The sequence below is a fragment of the Delphinapterus leucas genome, chromosome 2 (assembly GCF_059928025.1).
Source record: "Delphinapterus leucas isolate spDelLeu-1000000601 "Yukka" chromosome 2, BTC_Dleu_Yukka2, whole genome shotgun sequence".
NCBI classification, from domain to species: domain Eukaryota; kingdom Metazoa; phylum Chordata; class Mammalia; order Artiodactyla; family Monodontidae; genus Delphinapterus; species Delphinapterus leucas.
This window is the reverse complement of record NC_143130.1, coordinates 39,737,485-39,755,131: the sequence shown is the minus strand read 5'-3', so window position 1 is coordinate 39,755,131 and position 17,647 is coordinate 39,737,485. Positions and strand designations below refer to the sequence as shown.

The 17,647-nt window shown below is 43.1% G+C and overlaps 1 protein-coding gene across 21 annotated transcripts in view; it reads left to right on the top strand.

The window, feature by feature from the left end:
• ZNF592 (zinc finger protein 592) overlaps window positions 1–17,647 on the top strand; it is a 59,706-nt gene that overhangs the window by 21,469 nt on the left and 20,590 nt on the right. For 14 of the 21 annotated variants that reach the window (XR_016392002.1, XM_089906747.1, XM_089906736.1 and 11 more), the window contains one exon: window positions 6,246–8,508. Coding sequence is in view for 20 of the 21 variants with exons in the window: in XM_022563960.3 (XP_022419668.1) it covers window positions 6,246–8,508 (2,263 nt within the window). In the remaining variant the exon portion in view is untranslated. Of the gene's footprint in view, window positions 1–3,653; window positions 3,765–5,307; window positions 5,345–6,245; window positions 8,509–17,647 lie in introns of all 21 variants that reach the window. The other 7 variants (XM_089906740.1, XM_089906737.1, XM_089906739.1 and 4 more) reach the window with 6 other exon arrangements.

The following is a 17,647-nucleotide window of genomic DNA, read 5'->3' as shown; positions in this document are numbered from 1 at the left end:
CAAAACTGCTCCGCACATCTCTCTGTGGACACTGAGTGGTTGTGAATAAGGGCAGGATCACAAGTTTTATTTTGTTTCCAGTGTCCTTTCTGATAATGCCCAGTGTTTTCTGGGCCTTTTGTGATGAAACATGCAACATGGTGTCTTAAGGGAACAGTCTAAGCTGATGCTTCTTTATTGAACAGTTTAGCTTAGAACCCATTATTCTAACCATAACCATGTACATTCTAGTATAATTGGAATTGCTTTTCCCTAAACGTTCCTTCACATTTGCTTTCACTAATGCTACTTTGCCATAATTTCGCCTATTCATACAGCCTCCTTAGAACTTGTCTTTTAATTTCGCATTTTCATTTCTGGAACAGCTTTTAGGCCATTTGCAGTCTTGAAGGTTTCATTTTATTGCTTCAACAAATATTTATTGACTGCCTAATGGAGAATGTAGTGGTGAATGAGACAGATAAGTCTTTTCCCTCATGAATCTTACAGCCTAATGTTTTTCTGCTAGATTATTGGTTCCCAAAGCATTGAGATCTCCTTTTCAAATTAATTTTTTCATGGACTCTCATTCAGTAGTGGTGTTTTTAATGGCTGGTCATTGGGAACACATTTGTGGATATGAAGTTGGGTCCCCAGTGGGTTGGGAACTATCATTCTAGGCAATTTATGAAAGCATTGAGCTCCAGTCCAGAACTGGTCAATGGGTTGAAAAACACGGTCGTTCATGGTTTCCCATAAGTGACAATCACATAAAGACAAACATACATGCAACATGGAATTCAGTTTGTTGTTTTTTTGGTGGAATTTTGGCATTAGAAATTCTGCCTACTAGTTCTTCCATAATCATATTGTTTTTATCCCCTCAAAGAATTCGAATAGGTTAATTAGGCCTGATGAGGCCGTTTTAAAATTAAGGTGTTCTTCCCTCCCTCTCACCTAGTTGATATGTTTATTTAACTGTTTGGCAAGATTTCCTGGGCAGCTAGTAGACCCTGTAATAAATACTGGGTATTTATATTCACTTTAACATTTTTTTTAGTTTCCAGATCTTCCCTGAATAGAAACTTACCCTGAGAGGATACAGCGTCAGTCTGCCAGTTCACCCCCAAGGGGGTTGTATGTATCGTAGCATGGTTCCACCTTCTCACCTTTGAGTGAAATTTGCTCTTGGCCTAGGGCTCAGAGAACCGGGGAGCCTGCCTTGTCTGTTGACTAGGCCATTCTAGATCACTGGGTGAGCTCACCATGTGTGGATCTAGCTTGTTCAGATGCTTCAGGGTAAACCCTGCTGAGTGCTCTGCAGGGTGAGCCATGGTTCCTAGGCTGTAATTTGTGGACATGGGGCAGGGGCCATCACCTCTGGGTCCTGAGGACTGCCCCCAGGCAAGGTAGGCAGGCAGCCGTCTGTGGTTTGCTCTTTCCAACTTCAGCTGCTTGCAACAAGTTGCAGACACTGGTGTAATGCTGAAGCTTTTTATTTTGACTACACCTTTCATTTTAATGAAGTTACTTCACCGATTTTTCTAGCTGGCAGTCCCTTGCTGAGTCATGCCAGATGTGCTTAAAGAGTTTTATAGTGATGATTTTTAGAGTCCTCTGTAAGAAGCTCCCCAAATTTTTTTTTTTATATAAATTTACTTATTTTATTTTATTTATTTACCTTTGGCTGCGTTGGGTCTTTGTTGCTGCATGCGGGCTTTCTCTAGTTGCGTGGGTGGGGGCTACTCTTCATTGCAGTGCGTGGGCTTCTCGTTGCAGTGGCTTCTCTTGTTGTGGAGCTCAGGCTCTAGGCACGAGGGCTCTAGAGCACAGGCTTGGTAGTTGTGGCGCATGGGGCTTAGGTGCTCCGCGGCATGTGGGATCTTCCCGGACCAGGGCTTGAACCCGTGTCCCCTGCATTGGCAGGTGGGTTCTTAACCACTGCGCCACCAAGGAAGCCTCAAATGCCTCAAATTTTTTTGGCCTGCCTAATTTCTTCTTTTCATAGGTTAAAAATATAATTTAATAAAATTACTTAAGCAATAAAATTGGAAATAAATCGTTTGAATAAATAATTTGAAAATGTAGATAAAAAGGAAAGAAAATAATTTCATTATCTGTTGAGATATTTTTGACATTTTAGAGTATTCCTCTAGGCTTTTTCATAAGAACTATGTATTGGAAAAAATTTTTTTTGTTTTAAATAGAGATTGTACTGTGTGTACACTTCAGTATCTTTTTTCTTCATTTTAGGAGCATTTCTCATAGTCTTAAATATTGATCTATAATGATGCCTAGTATTTAATTGTGTAAATAGACCATAATTTATTGAACCAACTTCCTATTGTTGGGACTTTAGGTTGTGTCTCATTTTTTGTTATAAAATAATTTTGTTATAAATAATTCTGTAATGATTATTTTTGTCACATGCATCTCTATTTCCTTAGGATAAATAACTGGAAGTGGAATTATTGAGCCTTATGTATGTATTGCTAAATTGCTCTTTAGACAGGTTGTATCAATTTCTGTTACTTTCAAAATGCTTATTTTGCTACATCTCTGCCAACACTGGGGATTATTAGTTTTTGAAAACTTTGGTCAATTTAATAAGCCAAAAATGCTTCTCATTATTTCAATTTGTGTTTCTCTATTTTTTGTGAGGTTGCAACTTTTGTTATGCATGAATTGTCCATTTGTGGTTGTTCTTTTTTTAAGTGCCTGCTCATCACTTTTGCTTATTTTTCTAATATGTTGATTATCTTTTACTAACTACTTTTTAAGGACCTTTTACATATTAATAAAGATATTAATGATAGTAATTATTATACGTTGCAAATATTCCTTTTGGTTGTTTGCTTTTTAACTATGTGTTGGTAGGTTTTTGATGAATAGAACTTTTTATTGGTAGTCTTTTTCTTTGCAGTTTCTCCTTTGCTTTTTTTTTTCTACTTTGGTTTTTTTTTTTTTTTTTGGCTGCGTTGGGTTTTCTTTGCTGCGCGCTGGCTTTCTCTAGTTGCGGTGAGCAGGGGCTGCCCTTTGGTGCTTGGGCTTCTTATTGTGGTGGCTTCTATTATTGCTGAGCATGGGCTCTAGGTGCACGGGCTTCAGTAGTTGTGGCGCACGGGCTTAGTTGCGCCGTGGCGTGTGGGATTTTCCCGGACCAGGGATCGAACCTGTGTCCCCTGCATTGGCAGGCGGATTCTTTTTTAAACATCTTTATTGGAGTGTAATTACTTGACATTGTTGTGTTAGTTTCTGCTGTGTAACAAAGTGAATCAGCTGTACGTATACATATATCCCTATATCCCCTCCCTCTTGCATCTCCCTCCCACCCTCCCTATCCCACCCCTCTAGGTGGTCAGAAAGCATCGAGCTGGTCTCACTGTGCTATGTGGTTGCTTCCCGCTAGCTATCTATTTGACATTTGCTAGTGTATATAGGTCAGTGCCACTCTCTCACTTCGTTGGCAGGCGGATTCTTAATCACTGCGCCACCAAGGAAGTCCCTCTCCTTTGCTTTTATAACAGGGTACATTTTGATTAATTTCTACTTTCTACTTATAAACAATGCGATACTTACTTTAGAGCAGAGTTTAAAGAAATACAGACACTTGGGCACACTGTGAGTCTTTTTTTAAAAAAATATTTATTTATTTATTTATTTGGCTGCACCAGGTCTTAGTTGCAGCGTGCAGGATCTAGTTCCCTGATCAGGGATCGAACCCGGGCCCCCTGCATTGGGAGCGCGGAATCTTAACCACTGGACCACCAGGAAAGTCCCCCACTGTAAGTCTTTTAACAGTTATCGATTGCTGCTGATTTTGGTTGTCCTTACTAGGGCTAAATAGAAAACAGGATTTGATCTTTGGCTTTTAAAAGTATCAGCCTTGGTATTTAAAATTCAAAGGTTATAAAAGTTTTTCCTGCTGCTGATGTTGAGCTGCCACACCATTTATTAGCTCTGATTTTCCTAGCAAAAGATACCTTTTGCTCTGACCTCTGACCATTCTTGGCCAATCCCTGAGATTTCTCTGTGTGGAGAACATCATTACTTTCATGTTGTATCTCTCTGCTTCAAGCCTCTGTGACTTGGAGTTAAACAGTAGTAGGCTTCTCGATAATCCTTGCACACACTGCCAGCTACTACCCCTCCTCCCCCACAGGCTTTTCCCAGCCCCTTAAGAAGACTAATCTATTCCACCCTTCTCCCTCAATCTTTTTTTCCTAGACTGAAGGGGGGTGGGGGGAAGTTGGAGATAAGCTTATAAAGCAAATACCACATAGGTGTTTCCTTATAGTTGGGATCAGCCTGCAAAGTAGTTCACTTGGTATTGGGATGCTGATTGCTTCCACTGATATCCAGTATATTCCTCTCGCTTATGGGCTCCAACAGTTTTATTCCACCAAACCATCATTTGTTGTCCAGAAACTTTACATCTCATTTCAGCGAGATATTCTGCCCACTCATATTTAGTTAACTGGTATTTCACTTTATTAGTATCTACCATAATTAGATATCTTCCCAATGGGGCGGTCTGTTTCATTTTCCGTGAGAACTCTTAAGAAGGCAGATGTGTTTTGTTGGGGCTTGGTGGGGTGGGACAAGAAACCAAACCTGCAAGCCTGTTGATCCCATGGGATGGCAATAGCTATATCTCTGCCAGCTGTTCCCCTGTGGTTCTAATTTTTGTTCTTTTCTTTATTTTCCCTTTTTAAAATTATAAAGGCAGTCTACCAGCACACACACACAAAAGTTGTGAAAAATTAACACACCAGTGATCCCACCACCCTGCATAAATTACTTTTCTCTTTTACTCTTGGCTCAAATGGATACTTAGTTTTACATTGTCATAGTTTGACAACATTTTTATATGTGTTTTTTATTTTAATCTTAACACTGTAAGTAATTTTTCATGTTGCTACATAGATTTCATAATTGGGATTTTTAATAACTACATAATAGTCTATCAGTTACTTAACCATTCCCTGTCCTTGGACATTTAGATTCTTTGTGTGTATGTGGGTGTCTCCTTTTTGTGTTGTTTTAATAATGCTGTATACTTTTGCATATAGCTTTTGGGAATTTTTGTTCTTAGGATAAATTTCTGGCCGTGGGGTTCCTGGACCCAAGGATTTGCCCCTGATCTGGTTCTGTGCAGCTACTGTATTGCTTTCTAAAAGAGTTGTGTCAATCTGCATCCACAAAGGCTTTCAGTACAAACATGGTGTAGGAAATACTTACGCAAATAAGGCTCTGGGATGCTGAAGCAGATGCAGGATTTATGGGCTGAACAAGGGAGACAGTGGGTTTTTTTCTTCCTCTTTCCAGCAGGTTTGAGCCAGGCAGCTTCATGTCTTATCTAAGTGTGAGTATTTTAGTAACTTCCTAAGGGAAGGCCTCTTTCATAGCGCCTTGGGTTTCCTCCTTTGCAGTAGTTTTTGTAGCTCTGCTTCTACAGATCATGAAGGAAACAGGTGGATTTTCTTTCCTTTGTGTATTAAGTTAAAATAAAATTTAGGGCTTCTCTAAAACTATTCTCTGGCCAGTTTGATAACTGTGTGTTTCTTTGAGAGTCACCCTGTCCCTCAGGTTTAGTGATCCATTCACCAACCAATAACAGATTTGGGGTGAAAATTAAGGAATCAAGCAGACACTGACTAGAGAAAAAAATACCTAGGGGATGACATAATCTGCTAGAGCTTGTTTAATCCTGGCAGTGGTAAATCATTTTGGATTTGCTTGGATTCATGCAGCAAAAAACCAAGTTATACAAAGTTAATGATTAATTACTAAGAGTAAATTAGCAGAAGTTATAGCCAAGTCTCATATGAATCAGAAGTTTTCTAAAGAACGGAGGTGCTAAGCCATGCTTTTTTTTTTAAGGGCTGAGTGATTGGTTTTTTGCTAATGCTTATGATCATCAAGTGATGATATTCTCTGAGAAATTGAGAGAGTGTGGTGTGAGTGTACCCTCTTTTTGGCTCTGCAACCAACCAGGAATTTCAAGGTATTAATGTGTAGAGCCTGCCAGGCAGGCTTGTCACTACATACTAACTTTTCTTTCCACTCCTCCCCCAATGTCCCCAGCATTTTGGAAACCTGTTGGGGTAAAACTCAGGTGTGTGACTTCCCATAGCGTGGGGATTTGTGCATGTGCGTGCTGGCTGCATGCGTGTTAGCGAGATGGGTTTGTGATGAAGATGATGCTGGACAGAGCCCAGTGGGATCCTGGTGATCACTGATTCTGTTCTCTGTTTCTGTTACAGCCCTTGCCAGCATCCAGCCATGGGGGATATGAAAACTCCAGATTTTGATGACCTTCTGGCTGCCTTTGACATCCCAGACCCCACCAGCCTTGATGCCAAGGAGGCCATCCAGACCCCCAGTGAGGAGAATGAGAGTCCCCTCAAACCTCCAGGCATGTGTATGGATGAGAATGTGTCCTTGTCTCACTCAGGATCAGCCTCAGATGTGCCAGCCGTGAGTGTCATCGTCAAGAACACCAGCCGCCAGGAGTCATTTGAAGCGGAGAAAGACCACGTCGCTCCCAGCCTCCTACACAATGGATTCCGGGGCTCGGACCTGCCTCCAGATCCCCACAACCTAGGCCACAACTGTGGGAAGTTTGATTCCACTTTCATGAATGGAGATAGTACCAGGAGTTTCCCCGGCAAGCTGGAACCTTCCAAGTCAGAGCCCTTACCAACTTTTAACCAGTTCAGTCCAATCTCCAGCCCCGAACCCGAGGATGCCATCAAAGATAATGGGTTTGGGATAAAGCCCAAGCACTCTGACAGTTATTTCCCACCCCCTCCTGGGTGTGAGTCTGTGGGGGGCCCGGTCCTGGAGGCTCTGACTAAGTTTCCAGTCCCAGAGCTGCATATGTTTGATCACTTTTGTAAGAAAGAGCCCAAGCCAGAACCCCCGTCCCTGGGGAGTCAGCAGGAGCACGAGCAAGGTGGGCAGAAGGCAGTGGAACCTCACAAGGAGCTGGATACCAGTCGATTCTTTGGGGAAGCTTTGGAGTTCAACAGCCACCCCGGCCACAGTATCGGAGAGCCTAAGGGGCTTGCCTCGGAGCTAGGTACCTGCTCGTCAGTGCCCCCTAGGCAGCGTCTTAAGCCAGCTCATTCCAAGCTGTCCTCTTGTGTTGCAGCCTTGGTGGCCCTGCAGGCTAAACGAGTGGCCAGTGTCACCAAGGAGGATCAGCCTACCCACACAAAGGATCCCTCAGGGCCCACAAAAGAGGGCTCCAAAGGCAGCCCCAAAATGCCCAAGTCACCAAAGAGTCCCCGGAGCCCTCTGGAGGCCACTAGAAAAAGTATCAAGCCATCAGACAGCCCTCGGAGCATCTGCAGTGACAGCAGCAGCAAAGGCTCCCCTTCTGTGGCTGCCAGCTCCCCACCAGCAATTCCCAAAGTCAGAATCAAAACCATTAAGACATCATCAGGGGAAATCAAACGGACTGTCACAAGGATCCTGCCAGACCCTGACGATCTCAGTAAGTCCCCTGCTGGGTCACCTCTAGGAAGCGCCATTGCTGAGGCCCCGAGCGAGGTGCAAGAGGATGAGGTCACTGCCCTGTCTGGGGCGGAGCACTTTCTTGAGGTGGGCACAAATTCAGGGAGCCCTCAGGGTGACAGGAAGGGGGATGAGAGCATGACAAAAGCCAGTGAATCTTCAACTTCCTGCTGCAGCTCTGGGTCCCGGGGCCCAAAGGGGGCTGCCTCGAGCTCACAGATGGGCAAGAAGCAGCAGCAGAGCACAGCACTGCAGGCATCCACCCTGGCCCCTGCCAACCTCCTGCCCAAAGCCGTGCACCTGGCCAACCTGAATCTGGTCCCCCACAGTGTGGCCGCGTCCGTGACGGCCAAGTCCTCAGCACAGAGGCGGAGCCAGCCACAGCTCACGCAGATGTCGGTGCCCCTGGTCCACCAGGTGAAAAAGGCCGCCCCACTGGTTGTGGAGGTCTTCAACAAGGTCCTCCACAGCTCCAACCCCGTGCCCCTCTATGCGCCAAATCTCAGCCCGCCTGCGGACAGCAGGATCCACGTGCCGGCCAGTGGGTACTGCTGCCTGGAGTGTGGGGATGCGTTTGCCTTAGAGAAGAGCCTGAGCCAGCACTACGGCCGGCGGAGTGTCCACATCGAGGTGCTGTGCACACTGTGCTCCCAGACGCTGCTCTTCTTCAACAAGTGCAGCCTGCTCCGGCATGCCCGTGACCACAAGAGCAAGGGTCTCGTCATGCAGTGCTCTCAGCTGCTTGTGAAGCCCATCTCTGCGGACCAAATGTTCGTGTCGGCCCCCGCGAACTCCATGGCACCAGCAACCCCGGCTCACCCCTCCTCCCCCAAACATGGCCTCACTTCAAGCAGTGCCAGCCCCCCACTTCCAGCTTTGCCGCTCTACCCAGACCCTGTGAGGCTCATCCGGCACAGTATCAAGTGTCTCGAATGTCACAAGCAGATGCGAGACTACATGGCTATGGCTGCACATTTCCAGAGGATGACGGAGGAAACCGAGGGACTGGTAAGCATACCCTCTCTGTGATAGTTGTCAGGCCCCTGGTTCGCACGGTTCCATGACTGGGCATGGAGAGAGAAGCTCACTGATGTGGGGCAGTGTGGCATCTTAAGAGTCCTAGAAGAGGAATCTGGCTTGCTGGTTAGCGACCCACCTGGATATTTAGTGCTTGGTGTTTATTGGGAAAAGCATCCTGCCCACAACTGAGGGGAGACCCTGAAGATTTAACGAGTGTATTTATGGACACTCCGCTCCCACTCCAGTGGGCTCTCAGGGTCCATTGTTGGGCCGGGGCTAGGGCTCTGCTGGATGGTCCCCTGGTCTCTGGCAGCTGTCAACACAGTCCTTGCACGTGCCCAAAGAACTTGGGGGCCTCTGCCAAGTGCATAGATGCATCACTGCCCTGCGCCTCTGTCTGTACTTCTAAGAACCTTGTCTTTACCAAGTTGTTGTGCCCTACGGTGGACGTAGCTGTTTTTGCAGAATCCTTTTGGAGAAGCCGTCATAGGGCCAGTAGCAGGGTTGATGTGGAAGGAGAGTAGACTGACATGTGGGCCCTGAGTCAAAGGCTTTGGGGCCTCTTCCCTTCATCTCTGTTCTCACTACTAAGAAAGCAGCTGCCCTTATCTCTTGTTCCGATTCTTGGTTATGCTTGATGAGAACTTGATGAGTGTGTGAGTGTGTGTGTGTGTGTGTGTGTGTGTGTGTGACTTAAGGCATTCCATGCTGAAAACACCCTTTGGTACCTTGTGTGTCGGTTGTTGTCTGTATTAGCAAGGTACTCTGAAGAAGCAGGCCTCCAGAAGCCTCTTCTCTTCCCTCTCCAGGTGGCTCCCTTAACAACTTAGCCAAGCCCAGACCCTCACCAAGCCTCCCTAAGCCAGAGCCACAGAGACCTGGAAGGAAAGCAGACCAGCTCTTTTTACTTCAGTTCACAGTGACCCACGCACCTGTTGGTGTCTTGATGAGCTCTGCCCTTGTTTATCGAGTGTCCCCCGTGTGCACAGAGGCTCTGTGTCAAGAGCAGGGTTGCCCGTAGGGGGAAGTCGCACCATTCTTCCAGGAGCTCACGATGGCTCAGCAAGGGCAGGGCTCCCCACCCGAACTGCTAGAGTGTGCGGCAGGCTAAGGGCTGAAAACAGGCTTGTAACATAGTTGCATAGAGTTCCTCAGAGGGACTGATTCCTCGTGGTTCCAGGCATAGGGAGGGTGCCACGTGGACATGACATTTGAGCTGGACCTGCAGGGATGAGTTTGGAGGAGGGGGAGGGGCAAGGGGTGTTCCAGGTACAGGGCAAAGGTATGGGAAGGTGCAAAGTGGTTTGAGGAACAGCGAGTTGTTGGGAGTGAGACCAGCCTTGGGAGTGTTGGGCTAGAGACAGGAGGTAGAATTCAGTAGGCAGCCCCTGAAAGGGGCCAGCAGGGTGCCGTAAGTCCCTGTTGCCTCTCATCTTCACCTTCTCTGTTTCAGTTTGCATTTTCTTTCTAATGAGTCAGGTGGAGTGTGGGTCCCCAAGGCCCTTTCCTCTGGGGCTTCAGGTATTCCTGCTGTACCAGCATGGTTGACTTGGACAGGATCACTTCTTCTGGGTCATCTGATCAGAACCTTTGCCAGTGAAGGTCTGATACCTGTGCCTGTGGTTTTTCCCCCACACTTTTCTTCACTCGCCTTTTAAAATCTGAGCAGGCTAAAGTCTGGGTGTAGGATCCCAGGCTGGCACCCTTCTCATCCTGCATCTTCTCTGTGTCATTCTCCTTCAGTGGGAGCTGGACAAGAGGGCCCCCCAGAGGGAAAGGGAGGGGTTGCTGTGAGGCTTCTCAGTCCAGCTCTGTTCTCTCACAAAATCTCCTGCCAATAAATGTGGCCTCAGAGTCTCAGGGAAAGGGGAAGGCTTGAGTTCTGGGATCAAAATCTAACCTTGATGGCTGTTGGCTTTGGGTTTCCCAAGATGGTACCCAAGCTTTAGGCCATATGAGGGGCAGGCAGTGGACCAGTGGGTGGTGTAGGGCTCCACTCTGCTGGAGGGACTGTAGGACAGCATGTTTGGGCCTTTGACTTCTTCCTGGGAGTCTGAACCACTTATGCCTCCCTCTGCAGTGGCTGGAGGGGTCCTTCCCCTTACATTCCAAGCCACCTTGTTGGGCAGATGTCAGCACAAAGATATTATTTCTTCTTGTTCTTAAGCTTTTGTTTAACTATGTCATTATCACACCTAACAAAATTAATAACAGTTCCTTAACATTGTCTAATACAATTCATATTCAAATTTTCCATTCATGTCAAAATTGTCTTTTTACAGTTGAGCTTGTTTTGAATCAGAATCCAAATGTGGACTAAGTGTTGTGTTTGTTTGTTATATCTTTGAAATTTCTCAATCTAGAGCAGTACCTTTTCCTATTCCACCCAACAAGGGCCCCCCGCCCCCCCTTATTTTTCACATCATTGTTTTGTTGAAGAAACTGGTTCGTGTGTCCTGAGAACTTTCCAGGACAATTCTGGGTTTCACTGATTGCTTCCTGAGAATTTTTCAGGATAATTTTGAGTTTGATTGCTTCCTCATACGGTTAATTTGTTCTAAACCCCATATTTTATCTGTAGACTAGAAGTTAGCAATGAAGACTTGATTAGATTCGTCTTGAGGAATGGGAAATCTGTGTTCTTCATAATTCATTACTTCAAGGAGGCACAATGTGCTTGATTGTGTCCGTTTTAATGATGCTAAACTTGATCAGTGAGTTTAGGTTGGCGATGTTCAGATCCCTTCCTTATAAAGTTTCCTATCTTTTTACCTAATGATTTTAGCAGCCGTTAATAATTGCTGCTTGAGTCAGTAATTTTATTAGGAGTTGCAGGAGGTTGTTTTAAATTTTATTATTTCTTTCTCATTTATTAGCTGGAATTCTGTATAAAATCTTTTCCTCTTCCTTGAGGGCTATTAGGTTACCCTGAAATACAGTTTATGTTGGAAAAGTGGATAAATTTGTTTCCCTCAGTTAACAGTTTTCACAGTAGTGAATTGATGCCCCAACAATCTTAAATGGTGTTTTGAGAGTCCCTCCTCTATTATTTTTAAAAATTGTGGTAAAATACACGTAACATAAAGTTTACCATCTTAACCATTTTTTAAGTGTACAATTTAGTAGCGTTAAGTACATTCACATTGTTGTGCAATCAGTTTCCAGAACTCTTTTCATCTTGCAGAACTGAAACTCTAAACCTATTAAATAACAACTCCCTATTCTCCCCTCCCCTTTCCCCCTGGCAACCACCATTCTACTTTCTGTTTCTATGAATTTGACTATTCTAGGTAGCTCACATAAATGGAATCATACAGTGTTTGTCTCTTTTTGACTGGCTCATTTCACTTAGTATAATATCTTCAAGGTTCACACATGTTTTAGCATTTGACAGAATTTCCTTTCTTTTTAAGGCTGAATAATATTCTGTTGTTGTGTATACCACATTTTGTTTATCCATTCATTCACTGATGGACACTTGAGTTGCCTCCAGTTGTGTTATGAATAATGCTGCTATCAACATGGTGTACAGATATCTTTTCAGGACCTTACTTTCAATTCTTTTTTTGTGTGATCAAGTATTTTATTTTATTTTATTTTATTATAGTTGCTGTACAATATTATGTTAGTTAGAGGTGTACAATACAGTGATTCACAATTTTTGAAGGTTATACTCCAAAATTTATAGTTATCGTAAAATATTGGCTATATTCCTTGTGTTGTACAACATCAGTTCTTTTGGGTAGATATCCAGAAGTGGAATTGCTGGATCATGTGGTAATTCTATTTTTAATTTTTCGGGGAGCCCCCATACTGTTTTCTACAGTGGCTGTACCATTTTACATTCCCACCAATAGTGCACATGGGTTCCAATTTCTCCACATCCTCACCAGCATTTGTTATTTTCTGTTTTTTCATAGTAGCCACCCTAATCGGTATGAGGTGACTTCCTCTATTATTTTTAGTGGTAGTGTTATAATGAACTTATTGGTTTCTATATATTCAGTATGTTTATGTGTTCAGTCATTCTTTTTTTTTCTTTTCCATTAAGGTTTTATTACAGGATATTGAATATAGTTCCATGTGCTACACAGTAGGACCTTGTTGTTTATCCATTTTATATGTAATAGTTTGCATCTGCTAATCCTAAACTCTCAATCCATCTCTCCTTAATCCCCTCAGCCCCTTGGCAACCACAAGTCTGTTCTCTATGTCTGTGAGTCTGTTTCTGTTTCATAATAAGTTCATTTGTGTCATATTTTGGATTCCACATATAAGTGATATCATATAGTAGTTGTCTTTCTCTTTCTGACTTAATTCACTTAGTATGATAATCTCCAGACGCATCCATGTTGCTGCAAATGGCATTATTTCATTCTTTTTTGTGGTTGAGTAGTATTCCATTGTGTGTGTGTGTGTGTGTGTGTGTGTGTGTACGTGTGTGCATACATACATACCACGTCTTCTTTATCCATTCATCTGTCCAGAGACATTTAGGTTGCTTCCATGTCTTGGCCATTGTAAACAGTGCTGCTCTGAACATAGGGGTGAATGTATCTTTTCGAATTATAGTTTAGTCTGGGTATATGCCCAGGAGTGCGAATTGCTGGATGATATGGCAACTCTATTTTTAGTTTTTTGAAGAACCTCCATACTGTTTTTCATAGTGGCTGCACCAATTTACATTTCCACCAACAGTATAGGAGGGTTCCCTTTTCTCCACACCCTCTCTACCACTTGCTATTTGTAGACTTTTTAATGATGACCATTCTGACTTGTGTGAGGTGGTACCTCTTTGTAGTTTTGATTTGCATTTTTCTAATAATTAGCGATGTTGAGCATCTTTTCATGTGCCTACTGGCCGTCTGTATGTCTTCTTTGGAGAAATGTCTGTTTAGGTCTTCTGCCCGTTTTTTGATTGGTTTGTTTGTTTTTTTGTTATTGAGTTGTATGAGCTATTTGTATATTTTGGAAACTGAGCCCTTGTTGGTTGCATTGTTTGCAAATATTTTCTCCCAGTCTGTAGGTTGTCTTTTTGTTGTGTTTATGGTTTCCTTTGCTGTGCAAAAGCTTATAAGTTTGACTAGGTTCCATTTGTTTATTTTTGCTTTTATTTCTATTGCCTTGGGAGACTGACCTAAGAAAACATGGGTACAATTTATGTCAGAGAATGTTTTGCCTACATTCTCTTCTAGGAGTTTTAAGGTGTCATGTCTTATATTTAAGCCTTGAAGCCATTTTGAGTTTATTTGTGTGTATGGTGTGAGGGTGTGTTCTAATTTCATTGATTTACATGTGGCTCTCCAGCTTTCACAGCACCACTTGCTTGAAGGGACTGTCTTTGCTCCATTGTATAGTCTTGTCTCCTTTGTCAAAGATTAATTGACTGTAGGTTTGTGGGTTTATTTCTGGGCTCTCTATTCTGTTCTGTTTTTGTGTCAGTACCATGGTGTTTTGATTACCGTAGCTTTGTAATATTGTCTGAAGTCTGTGAGGGTTATGCCTTCTGCTTTGCTCTTTTTCCTCAGGATTGTTTTGGCAATTCTGAGGCCTTAATGGTTCCATATAAATTTTAGAATTATTTGCTATTTCTGTGGAAAATGTCCTGGGTAATTTGATAGGGATCGCATTAAATCTGTAGATTGCTTTGGGTAGCGTGGCCGTTTTAACAATATTAATTCCTCCAATCCAAGAGCATGGGATATCTTTCCATATCTTTGAAACATCTTCGGTTTCCTTTATCAGTGTTTTATAGTTCTCATCACATAAGTCTTTCACCTCCTTGGTCAGGTTTATTCTTAAGTTGTTTTTTTTTTTTTTTTAAATTAATAAATTAATTAATTTATTTGGCCGAGTTGGGTCTTTGTTGCTGCGCGTGGGCTTCCTCTAGTTGCAGCAAGTGGGGGCTACTCGTCGTTATGGTGCGCGGGCTTCTTGTTGTGGAGCACAGGCTCTAGGCGTTCAGGCTTCAGTAGTTGTGGCTCGCAGGCTCTAGAGCACAGGCTCAGTAGTTGTGGCGCACGGGCTTAGCTGCTCCGTGGCATGTGGGATCTTCCCGGACCAGGGCTCGAACCCGTGTCCTCTGCATTGGCAGGCAGATTCTTAACCACTGCTCCACCAGGGAAGCCCCCTGTTTTTTTTTTTTAATGTGATTTTAACATCTTTATTGGAGTATAATTGCTTTACAATGGTGTGTTAGTTTCTGCTTTATAAAAAAGTGAATCAGTTATACATATACATATGTCCCCATATCTCTTCCCTCTTGCGTCTCCCTCCCTCGCACCCTCCCTATCCCACGCCTCTAGGTGGTCACAAAGCACCGAGCTGATCTCCCTGTGCTATGCGGCTGCTTCCCACTAGCTATCTATTTTACATTTGGTAGTGTATATATGTCCATGCCACTCTCTCACTTTGTCCCAGCTTACCCTTCCCCCTCCCCGTATCCTCAAGTCCATTCTCTAGTAGGTCTGCATCTGTATTCCCATCTTGCCCCTACGTTCTTCTGACCATTTTCTTTTTCTTTTTCTTTTTTTTTTTAGATTCCATATATATGTGTTAGCATATGGTGTTTGTTTTTCTCTTTCTGACTTACTTCACTCTGTATGACAGTCTCTAGGTCCATCCACCTCACTGCAAATAACTCAGTTTCATTCCGTTTTATGGCTGAGTAATATTCCATTGTATATATTTGCTACATCTTCTTTATGCATTCATCTGTTGATGGACACTTAGGTTGCTTCCATGTCCTGGCTATTGTAAATAGAGCTGCAATGAACATTGTGGTACATGACTCTTTTTGAAGTATGGTTTTCTCGGGGTGTATGCCCAGTAGTGGGATGGCTGGGTCGTATGGTAGTTCTATTTTTAGTTTTTTAAGGAACCTCCATACTGTTCTCCATAGTGGCTGTATCAATTTACATTCCCACCAACAGTGCAAGAGGGTTCTCTTTTCTCCACACCCTCCCCAGGATTTATTGTTTCTAGATTTTTTGATGATGGCCATTCTCACTGGTGAGATGATATCTCATTGTAGTTTTGGTTTGCATTTCTCTAATGATTAAAGATGTTGAGCATTCTTTCATGTGTTTGTTGGCAATCTGTATATCTTCTTTGGAGAAATGTCTAATTAGGTCTCTGCCCATTTTTGGATTGGGTTGTTTGTTTTTTTGATATTGAGCTGCATGAGTTGCTTGTATGTTTTGGAGATTAATCCTTTGTCAGTTGCTTCATTTGCAAATACTTTCTCCCATTCTTAGGGTTGTCTTTTCGTCTTGTTTATGGTTTCCTTTGCTGTGCAAAAGCTTTTAAGTTTCATTAGGTCCCATTTGTTTATTTTTGTTTTTATTTCCATTTCTCTAGGAGGTGGGTCAAAAAGGATCTTGCTGTGATTTATGTCATAGAGTGTTCTGCCTATGTTTTCCTCTAAGAGTTTGATAGTTTCTGGCCTTACATTTAGGTCTTTAATCCATTTTGAGTTTATTTTTGTGTATGGTGTTACGGAGTGTTCTAATTTCATTCTTTTACATGGGGCTGTCCAGTTTTCCCAGCACCACTTATTGAAGAGGCTGTCTTTTCTCCACTGTATATTCTTGCCTCCTTTATCAGAGATAAGGTGACCATATGTGCGTGGGTTTATCTCTGGGCTTTCTATCCTCTTCCATTGATCTATATTTCTGTTTTTGTGCCAGTACCATACTGTCTTTTCTTTTTTTTTGTTGTTGTTGCTGTACGCGGGCCTCTCACTGTTGTGGCCTCTCCCGTTGTGCAGCACAGGCTCCGGACGCACAAGCTCAGCGGCCATGGCTCACGGGCCCAGCCGCTCCGCGGCATGTGGGATCTTCCCGGACCGGGGCATGAACCCATGTCCCCTGCATCGGCAGGTGGACTCTCAACCACTGTGCCACCAGGGAAGCCCCATACTGTCTTGATTACTGTTGCTTTGTAGTATAGTCTGAAGTCAGGGAGCCTGATTTCTCCAGCTCCGTTTCTCTTTCTCAATTGCTTTGGCTATTCAGGGTCTTTTGTGTTTCCATACAAATTGTGAAATTGTTTGTTCTAGTTCTGTGAAAAATGCCAGTGGTAGTTTGATAGGGATTGCATTGAATCTGTAGATTGCTTTGGGTAGTAGAGTCATTTTCACAATGTTGATTCTTCCAATCCAAGAACGTGGTATATCTCTCCATCTATCTGTATCATCTTTAATTTCTTTCATCAGTGTCTTATAATTTTCTGCATACAGGTCTTTTGTCTCCTTAGGTAGGTTTATTCCTAGATAATTTATTCTTTTTGTTGCAGTGGTAAATGGGAGTGTTTTCTTGATTTCATTTTCAGATTTTTTATCATTAGTGTATAGGAATGCCAGAGATTTCTGTGCATTAATTTTGTATCCTGCTACTTTACCAAACTCATTGATTAGCTCTAGTAGTTTTCTGGTAGCATCTTTAGGATTCTCTATATATAGTATCATGTCATCTGGAAACAGTGACAGCTTTACTTCTTCTTTTCAAATTTGCATTCCTTTTATTTCTTTTCCTTATCTGATTGCTGTGGCTAAAACTTCCAAAACTATGTTGAATAATAGTGATGAGAGTGGGCAACCTTGTCTTGTTCCTGATCTTAGTGGAAATGCTTTCAGTTTTTCACCATTGAGGACGATGTTGGCTGTGGGTTTGTTATATATGGCCTTTATTATGTTGAGGAAAGTTCCCACTATGCCTGCTGTCTGGAGGGTTTTTATCATAAATGGATGTTGAATTCTGTCGAAAGCTTTCTCTGCATCTATTGAGATGATCATACGGTTTTCCTCCTTCAATTTGTTAATGTGGTGTATCACGTTGATTGATTTGCGTATATTGAAGAATCCTTGCATTCCTGGGATAAACCCCACTTGATCATAGTGTATGACCCTTTTAATGTGCTGTTGGATTCTGTTTGCTAGTATTTTGTTGAGGATTTTTGCATCTATATTCATCAGTGATATTGGCCTGTAGTTTTCTTTCTTTGTGACATCTTTGTCTGGTTTTGGTCTCAGAGTGATGGTGATTTTGGAAGAGTTTGAGAAGGGTAAATGTTAGCTCTTCTCTAAATGTTTGGTAGAATTCACCTGTGAAGCCATCTGGTCCTGGGC